Below are 13,234 nucleotides of genomic sequence, written 5' to 3' on the forward strand. Positions count from 1 at the left end.
TCCTTGCCACAGCATAGAAGTTGCTTTGGGGGAAGAGAAAAGGTATAGTTTGGGTTAGGCCTATGGGGTGAAAAGGGTTAAGCTTGTAAAGTAAGCATAACTGCTTACAGAATGATAGTCAAATAGCAGTCACTGAAAAATCTGGAGGCATTAGTAACTATAAAGTGTTGGAAATCACAGTTACATCTCTGAGAATAAGCTGTGTCAGTCTGTTGGTAAAGATTTGCTTTGCCAGAATCTCAGTTGTCTTCATTAAACAACTAGTTTCTCAAGAGGGAAGCATTTTGGGTGTCAGTATCACTGTATAAGACAGTGTAAAAGATACTATAATTTTACAGATGTAAGTAATGGGGGAAATATTATTTGTATTTTGATAAAATACGTAAAGAAGGGTGTTACTGGGGACCTGATTTCTGCAGTAAAGGCTGTTTTACGTTAGCTGCCCGTTCTTGCGTTCTCATTTCAAGTCAGAAATAAGAAAGTTATAGTGTTGCGCTAGCAGGCTCTGGTAGAGGTTTCTGTTTAGATTAAAAAAATCAGCACTTTAGACAAAAAATGCTATAACCAAGAAAACACTGTGAAATTATTTTGGAAGCGTGGAGTATTGTATCTCTTCTTCTAAATCATTTTACTTTGCTTTGATATTTTTAACATTCATATGATGCATTTATTTGGCACAGTTAGATATCCTGCCAAATTGTAACTATAATGTTAATTGAGTCCTTACCTGTCTTACACATGCAATTGCAGCATTTGCTACTGCTGCCTTCGTATGTTCTTAAGTCGACAGAAAGTTCATCGTATTTGAGAAGAAGGGATAGAGCATTCATAATTTATAGGAAAGGCATTAAAAGCACAGGGGCCAAGAGAAGACCTGTCTGTGTAAAAGCAAGGCGGAAATACTCTGCCTTTTTTTATCAGTGGAAATCCTGTTTTAAAGAGCCAAAATTGGTGTGATGGACAAAGATGCAAAAACATCTTAGCTCTGCAGTCTGCCATGTGGAGAGGAGTAATGTTGCCCAAGAGCAGAAATTGCAGAATATTCCAGGGGTAGGACCTCGCAGAGGTTTCCTCCTCCAAACCCCCGTTCAGAGGATTTTGTTGTGGTGTTTTTTTCGGGTTTTTTTTTTTGGTTGGTTGGTTGGTTTCATTTTTAACTGGACCTCCATAGCTCATGGTTCTTCTCAGGATAATTCACAATATCATCCAAACACATGAACTAAAGAGAAGAAAATTGTTACGAAAAAGTGAGGGTTCCCTCCTCCCTGGGCAAAACTAGCACCACCACTCTATGACAGGTTCTTATGATTTTAGATATTATTAAAACCAGCCAAGAGTGTCATCAATTACTGCAAGTAATTTCTGTTGGATGCAGGAGACAAAACTTAGTTGAATGGTAGCCAAAAGCCATTAATGGGAAAAAGTACACAGAAGTAATGCAATCTGTGTAATCTTATCTACAGATGGTTCTGCAATCTCTACAAGGCCTCTGGCAAGCAACAAGTAATGCAAAAACAATAACAAAAAAATCTGCATGCTAATAGAATAAAAGATGTGAAGCATCTTTGTACTAATTTCCTACTTGCAATAAGCCTGGGACCTTGAGATATGCAGAGTGTGTGGCCCAAGGAATAAACAGTGAGTACTTTCTCATACTGAGACGAACTACCACCTAACGCATGATGAAGTTGTTACAAAATAATAGAACAGTAAAATAGAGGTATGCCGCTCTGTTTCTCCTTTATTTATTTTAATCCTCAAGAAGTGAGTAAATGCGATTGTGCCACAGCTGCTCTCTAGGAAAAACTTCTGGAAAGACAGGTAGAAGGAAGAAGGAATGTTTCAATGTGGCATTTTTTTAAATAATGTCTCCACACATGTGAGCAATGTTGTGGGTTGAGAGAATGAGATGTCTAAAGAAACTCAGCTTGTTTGTAAACTTTGGGTTTATTTCCTATAGTACTTTTCACGGTGGTTATATGAATATTGCAAATCTTTTCATAATTACTGATTCACTTGTGGAGGTCTTTGTGCGCCCTCTAAGTCTTTGTTCTGGTTGCAAGACGGGGTCTCAGTTTATCCCTTTGTAAGCCACTGTATTTCTCAGAAGAGTTCTTTGCAGTGTTCTGTCTCTATGACGCTGCTAGCTAGCAGTTGGTGGTACACACAACGATCTGCCATAGTACTCCTAAGGAGTTCAAAATAGTATTAGGAGCCTTTTTTTTTTTTTTTATAGTTTTGTTGTTCTGTTTTTCCTGACGTGCCCCATCTGATTTGAGGAGAGGAGGTAACATTGGGGGTTTGAGAGAATAGCTGCAGAGAGAGGATAGGAATGCCTCCGTATAGCAGTTCCATTAGCATCACAATTGAGCTGTAGCAGTGTTTTAAACAAAGCATAGTAAGTTAAATTTTGTTTGTTAGAAAATCCCGCAACATAGGGACCTGACATATTTGGGTAATGTACTAGTTCATTCAAGTGTTTATAAATGAAGGGGAATACCTTCGTCAAAAACCACAAGCCCTGTCACTAACTGAATGCAGAGAATGGTGCAATGAAGTCTGTTGGAAGCTGTGAAGAGTTTATGCTTTTGTACGGTAAAAATTGTCTCATGGCGAATCACACTCTTTTGATCTTCTGCCTCGTATGTTTTAGGAGCCTGCAGCTGCTGATGCTGGGGCGGTGAGTAGGGGGTTCTAGCATTGTGAAACTACGCTACCCACAGTTCATTAGATCTGTTCCATCACTATTATTTTTGAGCCTTCTTAATCCCATATTATTAGGAGGATGAAGTAGTTACCACACATACAGCCGTGGGCTGTTGTGTGATACCGTCAGAGGAGATCAGTCCCAATCCCAGCAGAAGTGGTTGCCTCAGAAATGAGGGCATTGCACCCGATTAGGAAGATTTCCCAATTGCCCTGCGTTGCTCTCTAAGAGAAGTGCAGAGATTTTGTAGTCTGCTTTCAGGACTAGATGAAGGTGGTCCGTATGAATGTTTGGCTGGTACTCCCCACTTGCAAAACCCTTTTACTTAGAGAAGAATCTGCCCCTCAATGGGCAGAGTATTTCCCACAAAGCTTATGTGAGGGGATATGTAAGTGGATCTGTAGTTCCATGGGTTTTTTCCTGGTTTTTTTGGTTTTTTGTTTTTTTTTTTTCTAACAGTGTACTACAGCAGATGCTTGAAAAAGGTTGGGTGCTTTCCAGCTTGTATGTTGCCTGTATCTTAGGCTGAAACAACCAAACATTGCCTGGGGTTTGAAATGCTTTGAGTCGTATGCCTCTCTCTAAAATAGAGTGCATAGATATTTTTGAGAGGTGTCACAACAAAACAAAATCAGGGAGTGCTAGAACAAAAGCAAGAGGGTTTGGGGTTTTTTTTGGTCAAGAATATAGCTATTCTGACTCCCAGATTCGGTCAGAGAGGAAGGATATACATCTATATTTGCACATGTTCAACTTCAGTGTTGCAAGATTATAGCACATTGCAAGATAAGTGATTTACAGTGAAAATGTTTGGGGGTTTTGTGTTGGTTTTTTGTGTTTTTTTTTTTTCTTTTCTTGGGCAAATCAAAGATTACCAATTAGTGAAAAATGTTTGTGCATGTGTATGAATGTATACACCATGACATAAGTAGACTCTTCCTCTTATCACACTCCTACAGAGTTACATTCTGACTTAAAGTCAAACTTAAGGGCAACTACTTAAGGTAGAAGCTGCCTGTGTTTTTTCTTTTGTACTAAACGTGGTCAGATGATTGCAGTTCAAAAAATAATTTTTCTTGCAGACTACTTTTTTTAACCCTTTTGCTAATCATTGAAATGGGAAGTGTCTGGAGCTCAGCAAGGATGACATTTATTCTTGGGAGGATGGGAAAAGACTAAAAGTAGAAACAGCTGATTAGGCAGGATGGCTCTGTAGAGAAAGCAGGAGGAAGAGAAATGTGAACATCTGTTAAAGCTATACCAGTGATTATTTTGGCTAAGTTCAGCTTGCATTTCCTTTTGAATTCCTCCTTCTTCAGTAGATGTCACTGCTATCAGTGACAAACATGATATAGGCCTTTGGAGTATCATTAATTTGGGTAACGAAGAACATAATAAAGAGGAAAAACAGGCAGTTAATTTTTTTTCCCCCAGTTATCCCAGTGCTCACTCTAACATGCACTAAAAATAAAAATGAGATTTTGAAGATCTGATTTGCTATTGCAGCTCCCCATTCTCTTCCCACTGATGTTCCCTTTTACTGGGAAAATACTGAAGACAGAACTGCTAGTTGTAGTGTTGTGTCCACTGACTTACTGTTTCATTCAGTACCTATCATGTAGATCAATGTCCTGATGGCACTGTCACAAAGCAGATTCGGTCGTTCTGTCTAAGCTTCCACCATCTTTTCCCTCAAGCTAACATGTAAGACACTTAAATCAATCTCAGTCCAATACCGTTGTCCTCACTTCCCCACAGTAGAATTGTCAAAGATGTTTAATAGCAGAAGAACAACTTGAGAAGCATTATTATTTAAAGAAACTTAAGAATGGGTCTCTTTTATTATTGTAGAATCATAGAAGGTGTTGGGTTGGAAGGGACCTTCAAAGGTCATCTAGTCCAACCCCCCTGCAGTAAGCAGGGACATCTTCAACTACACCAGGTTGCTCAGAGCCTCATCAAGCCTGGCCTTGAATGTCTCCAGGGATGGGGCTCCCACCACCTCTCTGGGCACCCTGTGCCAGTGTCTCACCACCCTCATTGTAAAGAACTTCTTCCTAATGTTTAATCTAAACCCACCCTGCTCTAGTTTAAAACCATTGCCCCTCGTCCTATCGCTACATGCCCTTGCAAACAGCCCCTCCCCAGCTTTCCTGTAGGCCCCCTTCAGGTACTGGAAGGCCGCTATAAGGTCTCCCCGGAGCCTTCTCTTCTCCAGGCTGCACAGCCCCAACTCTCTCAGCCTGTCTTCATAGGAGAGGTGCTCCAGCCCTCTGATCATCTTCGTGGCCCGCCTCTGGACCTGCTCCACAGGTCCGTGTCCTTCTTGTGCTGAGGGTTCCATTTATTAATTTCCATTTATAAATTTATTAATTAAATCAATGTATAATTTTATTAATTTATTTATTATTTATTAATTTCTTTTCTTTGTGTATCTAATACCTTCCAGCTCTGAGAAGGAGAGAATTTTCTGAGAATTATATTTGTTTTGCATCTCATCAGAACAGATGATTAATAAAAGCAGCCTGGCTTTCTCAGCAGTGCTGGCTTGCTCCCTCGATCAATAGACTATGTTGCTATCCATTCTTAAGAAAGTTTTTAAGATTCTTGTGAAAGTTCTTTTCCAAACTAACTGGAATTAATGTTGAGTGAATGAATTAATGTAGTAATGAAAGAAATGCTTTGCTGAAGTCCAAATAGGCACCTGAATTACCTTCATCCTGCATTTTGCAATTGAGTCCAAAAGTAGTGATGTTTAGAAAAAAAGATTTTTTTTTCTCTACATATAAATTTTTTATAGTTAGCAGCTGTGAGAAATGAGTGGAAAGCATAAAGCGAATTATAGACTTGACTTAGTCTTTTATCTCCTGGGAAGAATTAATAATTTAGCACTGGATACTGGAAGAGTTGATAGGAAATATCTACAAAACCACTATATATGAGAACATTTGGACCATTAAAGGAACTGAGCTAGGGTATGACTTTTGATATTGTGAAACAGAAATAATCATGGATTGTGAAACAAAGCAGATAAATTCTGCCTTTGTTTATATGATATTGTGTCTTTCAGATAAAGAAAAACAAGCAAGGCTAAGTGAGAGCAATATTTGAATACACATTTTAAATTTACCATCCAACATTTGTTTTAGCAAAAAAGATTTTTGGAACCATTATTGAGAAAATTATTTTGAAGTCTTGTATACATATATAGAAAAACATACACTAAATTATGGTTGCTGTGTTCTACTTTGCTTGTCCTGTGCACTTCATTTATGGCTTTTAATCCTATGCAGATCTACTTTGGCATACTTGGAGAGAGAAGACTACTCAATTACTTTATAAGTGAGTAGTTAATTAGAAGGCCAGTAGTTTTTTTCCCTTCGTAGATAAACAGGCACAACTATAAATGACTGAAGACTTGTAGTAGGTTTGAATTAATCTCCCTTGCCCCCAGTTATCATGCAGAATTGAAATCATATTGCCTCTTCGCTAATTTAGATATCTCCATTTATATTTGGTTTTCAGTCAACCTTTAGTTACTATACGTAGATATTTAGATTTTTCTTCTCTTTAGTTAACGGGTAGTGATTTTCACAATTATCTATGCACTGTAGTTTTCATCACACATGGATTTACCAGAGAAGTATTAGCTCAAAAAGATAATATATTCCATGTATGCTAATTGGTCTTCCTGTTAGTGTGTTAAGAGCCTTCAGAACAGCATATTTGAATTCCAGTGTCTCACTGAATTACCTGTGCAATTTCCAGTAATCAGTGTTAGAGGATTGCATGCCAGTGGTAAAAATAGAGGGAAGATTACTGATACAATTTTAGTCTAGGTTAAACAGGCACAACAGTAACTGATTTTAAAACACATTTCTTGTATTTGCATCAAGCTATACAATAAGTAGCAGTGATAATATATTTTGTAGTCAGTATATCCTACAAAATGCAGTTCGTTGTATTACAGTTTTGTTAAGAGGACCCAGGCAGTGCAAAAGCAGAAAAGAATTGGATATATAATGCTTGCTTTTTGTGAACGACAGGGTTCTTTTTTAAAGATGGGATTTTTGTAAAATTACCTCTGCTGGCTAATACATTGTCAGTGGTTTGTCATCCAACATTGTCTTGTAGGACGTGACTGCTGGATAAGAAAAACTTCCAAGAAAAAACTTGTCCAAAGACAAGAGCAAGTGTCATCCAAGGGAGAACGTGGCTTGGGTCGGGAGGCAGGTTTGTGTGTAGGTGCTCAGCTTCCAACGCCCCTCTTGAGTCATTAGTGGTGGGATCTTTGAGCTAGGTATGCGAGGGAGCTTTGGGGTAGGTCAGTTTTATATCTTAAGTAGCAGTGTATTATTTCTAGTGAATTAATCTCTACAAGGGAGCTTAACTCACTCGGATGTTGTCGCCTTCGTTTTGGCTGATAATAGCTTCATTAACGCTAGATACTTACATCTTGAAAGGTAGCTTTGTTGTAATAACTTAATCTAAATGTGGAGAGGCCTTTTACTACCGTGCAAGTAGAAGAGAAGCTCAGTACCAGGCTTAGCTTTGTGGCCCTCTGAGGATACTTCAGGACAGAGTGAATACTGCATGAGAAATTTACACCTTTCCCTTCCTTTTGAGGGAGCTGTGATAGCAGCGTTACGCTTAATAGGTCGTCTAGGTGCTTGATAAATAATTTTGTATATTGTATATTTTAGGTGCATTTTACACTTCAAGAATCAATTCCGAGAATAGTCTGCACTGTAAGACGATGATAGTGGTTTTGGGTAGTTCTGCTTTCTTCAAACTACAGATACAGAAACTAGTTTACAGCTATTTCAGATACAGAAACTGGTTTACAGCTCACAATCAATTCTTGCATTGCCATTGTCGTCCTTGCAAAGTTGTAACTTCAGGATAAAGTGGCTACTTGCTAGATCAGTCCTTCCAGAAACAACAAGATCAAAAATCAGCTGGTATGAAGAGAAGAGGAACTAACTCTGTGTGTTTGTGGAAGTCTAAGTCTGCTTTAGAGTAAACTGAACTGCAGTTTGCTGTGGTTGCCCAAAGGCAGAGATGTAAAGGAGTCAACTCATACGTCAGGCTAATTGCTCTGTGTCTGTTAGAGTTGATACCAGCTACCTGACTGAAACAAACCCTACGGAAAATTGGTGTTAGTTGAGGCAAGGAGGCAGCAGTGCAGGAAAAGCCCTGTTGCTGGAATTAACTGCTGGTGAACTGAATGCATTTTTTTCACATCATGTTATACATCTCCATGGATGTCACATTGCGTCACTATGCGTGAATAAAAACTGAGAGGACCTCCATTAATTTGTTTTAATTAAGAAAGAAAATATTAAGTCCTTTATCAGTTTTGGCTTTCATGAATTAATAAATTTCTTCCTACTTTTTTTCCGTTGCAGGTTGAGTTCATTGAACTACCATATAAAATTCACTACGCCAGATACAAAAATGACAAAAATCTGGATCGCATTTTTGCTGTTCTTCTTATCGATTACTATGGTGAGTCTTATGAATTGTTTAAATCACTTCCTGTTTTAACAAGTATGTACACAATGCCATAAAAATTATTAATATGGAAATGCAGAAACAGCTAATCTTGTGTTCAAAAGTAGTTTCTGCACAGCAGGATCTTTATCTACCTTCTGTTCTCCTTGTAATTCCTGTGGTAAAGGAACAGAAATAGTATTTACCTCTGCTGAACCCAGCATATCCCTTGCTAGCAGAGAACTTTACAGTAACAGTTGACAAGTGACATATAAGCGGTACTATGCATACCCCATGAGGAGTGGAGGATACATCTAACTCGGATTCAGAGGGCGTCCTTAGAACTTTTAATTTCGCCCCTTGTACGACAGTGGTACAGTATTTCAATCTGCAGCTTTGTTTTTCCATGAAGTTTAGTAGCTTCCCCTAAAAACATTTATCTGTTTTTAAAAATGCACTTTAAGGGTTCAGGTTTTGATCAAGATCCACTTTCTTAGGGCTTTTTGAAAATTATTTTTAATATCTATAAAAGTGGATATCACGTCTTTTGAATACCTTTTTGTATTCTGCGGGTTGGCTTTATGGTTCGTCAGACTGTAGAGAAATGAAATAGTTCTAAAGAAGCCAAAAGCTTCAACGCATAACAGTATCTGGGAAGTCTGTTTTCAAAAAGGACCATTTTGGGCCTGATTCAAATGCCTTTTAGACTAATGTAACTTTGATACGTTTTACCGGATTTTGCAAAAGCTGTTTATGTGTTTCTGATTGTCTCGGTGCTTTCTATGCATTTTTCCATTATTATTTACAAATCTTGCAGATTGCCACTCCCGTGTACTCATTCAGGAGATATTTATCAAGATTCAGTAGTAAGAAGAATTGCTAAATTAACCAGAAAAACACAAAATCATATTGTCAGTAATAAGATTTGAAGAACATTCTCCTTCAGTAAAATAATATTTCAAATATAATATTTAAAAAGATTGAAGTTTAAGAAGTTTGTATTGGAGTCTGTACATGATTTGCTAAAAAAAGTCGTTTTCCTCTTAGTTTTTTGCCACTGCTATACCATCTGAAGGGCATCAGAATATGACGGAGGACTTCACTCAACTGAGTGTGACACGGAATAAAATTATGACAGCACAGTATGAATGCTACCAGAAAATTATGCAAGATCCTATTCATAGTAAAGAAGGTAAAGATTATTTTCTTATCAGGTTTTACAAAAGCAAATGGTCAACAGATATAATTACTGTTGTTCAGGATCCTTCAGTTATATTCATTTCTTGTCTTGGCAGCAGTCATTTTTCAGGCTGTAATTGCACAGTCTTTCAGAAACATCACTTTGGGATTCAGGAAGATAAAGTAATATGTGATGCTACCTGCCCGTAGCACCACTTCTTATATAACACAAAGCTTTTAGTTCTGATAAGAAAAGGCTAATTTAAATAGATATCCAGATTAAAAAATGGTGACTGATTAATTGTACCACTTTATTTCGTTTCATGCTTTTATAATACCTCTGTCTCCCTGATCACATCTGCCTTGAAAAATTGAAAGTATCTTGATACACATAATTTCCCTGCTCTGAGAGTCGTATTAGTGCCATTAACGCCTTTTCTGATAACTTAGAGCTAACCTCAGTAACTCTACCTGTTGCTGTGTTCACTGTTTCTGACATCATAACTTCTGGAAACGTTAAATGACTTGTGAGGCAAGAAGAGGTAATTGCATTCTTTTACAATGATCTTTTTTTTTTTTTTCTTTTCTGAAATGATACTTTGGAGGAATTGAATGTCTGGAGGTCAGAAATGGATACAAATATGTCAGGTTAAGCTTTACGTCCAGCCTGGGGCATCACAGCTTCAGAAGGAAAATCTTCAGAGGAGAAGAGGAGCAATTACATGCTGTTTGAAAAATGCAGATTTGAGATGGCGGGGGCAGGGGGCATTACTAAGTCTTAAAAAGAAAGCGGATGGAAGATACTAAAAACACTTTCAAAACTGTAGAGAGGGTCAGTCATCCTGTCTGCCTTTTGGGAAAGGATTTATTTCTAAAAAAACCAGCTCATTCCTAAGGGAGGATTACTCCAGATGTTAAAATTTGTGCGAGTGCAATGAGGCTTTGAAACAGGCTCCTGAGGGCCACTGTGGGTGCTCTGCCCCTGGAGCACTTAGAGAAGTGTCTGTCCACGATAACCGCCACAGGCTTAGCTCTGCCCGAGGCAGAGGAGCTGTGGCTGCCTCCCAGCCGGGCTTTCCGATGGGATGCCACTGTGTTTTCAATGAATTAGTAAATATAGGTACGCTTGGTACGCATCCAAAATGTAAATACATTCAGTAAAATGGTCTTTGCAAGGAAAAGGTTCCTTGTTAATGCGTATTATTTGGTCTGAATTGATTTAGTTTGTTTTGTCTGCCGTCCTCTAGATCTGAGGTTTGTAAATTGTACATGCAGATCGTTTCAAGGTGAATGGTGATGGATTTTAAAATGTCTTTGTAGAAATGTACATATAGGGAACTATTTCTATTAAGTGGACTTTTTATTAACTATTGGTAAATCTTATGTTTCTATTTTCTTTTCTCCTTGCTGCAAGCGAGAAACTTACCTTACGCAGTCTTACATCTTACTTTTGAAAGACTATTATGAAAGAAAGGTTGTTATTTTATTACCAAGTCTCTACTTGTTTACAGGTCCTTACTGTAACAGGACATGGGATGGCTGGTTGTGCTGGAGTGATGTTGCTGCTGGAACTGTGTCAGTACAGCGTTGTCCTGACTACTTTCAGGATTTCAACCCATCAGGTAAGTGTGCACAGGCTTCTACATCAATATATTTCATAATAAAATGAAGTTTTGGGTGCTTGATGTCTCCTGTTTGCCCCACTCAAGCCCCTAATGCTCCAGAATGTCAGTAACTCCAAACCCATTATTTGTATTTTCACGGAATCATGGAATCTTCAGAGTTGGAAGGGACCTCTAGAGATCATCTAGTCCAACTCCCCTGCTAGAGCGGGATTGCCTAAAGCACATCCCTCAGGGCTGCATCCAGGCGGGTCTTGAAAATCTCCAGAGAAGGGGACTCCACAACCTCCCTGGGCAGCCTGTTCCAGTGCTCTGTCACCCTCACCGTAAAGAAGTTTTTCCGTGTATTTGAACGGAACTTCCTATGTTCTAGCTTGTGCCCATTGCCCCTTGTCCTGTCGCTGGGAACCATTGAAAAGAGCCTGGCTCCGTCCTCCTTAAACCCACCCTTTAGACACTTGTAAACATTAATCAGGTCCCCCCTCAACCTTCTCTTCTCCAGGCTAAAGAGTCCCAGCTCTTTTCCCTTTGTCACATAGAAAATGGCCAAGTTACTTATTGGCTTTTCTGAAATATGTCCTCGAGGCATTCTGCTGATTAGGAAATAGAAATTGAAGTTAGATCACAGGTTTTTTTCCTCTTAGAGATGAGCTTTTCTGTGTGACAGACAAGCTGAAATATGACTTATTCTCTTACCTCAATTTAGTTGACAGGAGTTTCTCCCACAAGTGAATCTTTTCCTGTTTCTGTCGGCTAAATTTTGCATCTGTAAGCATGTGGAAAATGTCACCGACTTCCACTCTTATGTCTTTCTGCTGCATCTGGTATTTCACAGGGTCCTTTCATGCCTCTTTCTATTTGACAGTAGGAATGATTAAATGGTCCCAGAAATTTTCCGGTCTGTTTTTTGAGCAGTTTCTCTGTTGATGTTTTCCTGCCTGTCCAATCCTAATCGACAGCGGTAGGATATCAAACTTCAGTTTAGATCTTGGATGATAAACAAGCCATTTAAATATTATTGTCACTTCATCTGGTCTTTCTCTGCCAGTTAGTTTGGTATATTTTGATACTTAGTGGATTGGAGGAGGGAAATCCATTTGTTTTCTTAAGAAAAACATGTTACCAGTTGCCCTTGCCAAGAAAAAGCAATGGCCTCTGGTTTCTCAGAATTCATGGTAACAAGCAATGTCTCTCTAGTCATATTAATAATGCTGTCATTTATTTCCCAATCCTTCTTCATTAAATACTACACATCAGGAAATCGGGAGGTGCTGACTGTTGTGTTTTGTTTTTATTTTGTTTTTCTTTTTTGTTTTTCATTCTATCTACTTTGACTGTAGAAAAAGTTACGAAGATCTGTGATACAAGTGGGAATTGGTTTAGACACCCAGAAAGCAACAGGACGTGGACAAACTACACCCAGTGTAATATCTATACGCATGAAAAAGTGAAGGTAGGAAAGGAATGAATGCAAGTTACCAATGTCAAGAAACTGATCTGAAAAATTTCACAAGTTTCAAAAGTTGAACAGCAGCAGAGCTGATGCAGCGTCAACATGCAGGAAGAATGCGTGTTGAATAAAAAGGAGGAATTGTGCAAAACAGACTCAAAAAACTCCAACCCACCTGCTTTGTCTTTTACAGATGGTTTCAACTGCTTGAATAATATGATCATATTTTAGTCTATGGGTGTTTTAAATGTGTACGTACTGGTGCTTGTCTACATCATCCACGGTCATCTACTGCTAAGCAAAGCGCATGCCTTATAAGAGCAGACCTTTAAGTTTTGCTGTGTAATTTTGAAGTAGGATCCAAGTTCAGCAGAACTGCAGATTTGCACATCTCTGGAAGATGTGCCTAGTGCTTGGGTTTATCCAATTACCTCATAGTGACAGATTTTCAGCAGGTACACAACCAAGTTTTACTTGGGATGAATACAGCTTCAAGGCAACTTTACGTAGAGGATGTTTTGGGTTTAGTGGTTTTTTCCCCAGTGTGAAAAGCAGAGCTAATCTTTTCTTTTTTTACAAAAGTGTAGGCAAACTCTAGTTGAGTGGATTCACCACAGGGTCTTTGGAGGTCAAAGGGAAGTAAATGATGAGAAGTGTTAGGGTTTGATTTCTGCTGTGATCCTTTTCCTGTGTACGTTTTGTGTTTGGGCTGCCAAGTGCCATTTTTTTTTCGGTTTCTGAGAGATTAAGCTGCTCACATGAATATACCTACACTTTGAGTTT

At 38.6% G+C, this 13,234-nt stretch overlaps 1 protein-coding gene across 3 annotated transcripts in view; it reads left to right on the top strand.

The window, feature by feature from the left end:
• Positions 1 to 13,234, top strand: part of CALCRL (calcitonin receptor like receptor) — a 69,127-nt gene that overhangs the window by 27,736 nt on the left and 28,157 nt on the right. For 2 of the 3 annotated variants that reach the window (XM_054208793.1, XM_054208796.1), the window contains exons 2-5: positions 8,116 to 8,215; positions 9,248 to 9,392; positions 10,891 to 11,001; positions 12,342 to 12,454. In XM_054208793.1, the coding sequence (XP_054064768.1) occupies positions 8,165 to 8,215; positions 9,248 to 9,392; positions 10,891 to 11,001; positions 12,342 to 12,454 (420 nt within the window). In that variant the 5' untranslated portion in view covers positions 8,116 to 8,164. Of the gene's footprint in view, positions 1 to 6,000; positions 6,050 to 8,115; positions 8,216 to 9,247; positions 9,393 to 10,890; positions 11,002 to 12,341; positions 12,455 to 13,234 lie in introns of those variants that run through there. The other variant, XM_054208794.1, reaches the window with a different exon arrangement.

The sequence above is a fragment of the Rissa tridactyla genome, chromosome 7 (genome assembly GCF_028500815.1).
Source record: "Rissa tridactyla isolate bRisTri1 chromosome 7, bRisTri1.patW.cur.20221130, whole genome shotgun sequence".
Lineage (NCBI taxonomy): Eukaryota > Metazoa > Chordata > Aves > Charadriiformes > Laridae > Rissa > Rissa tridactyla.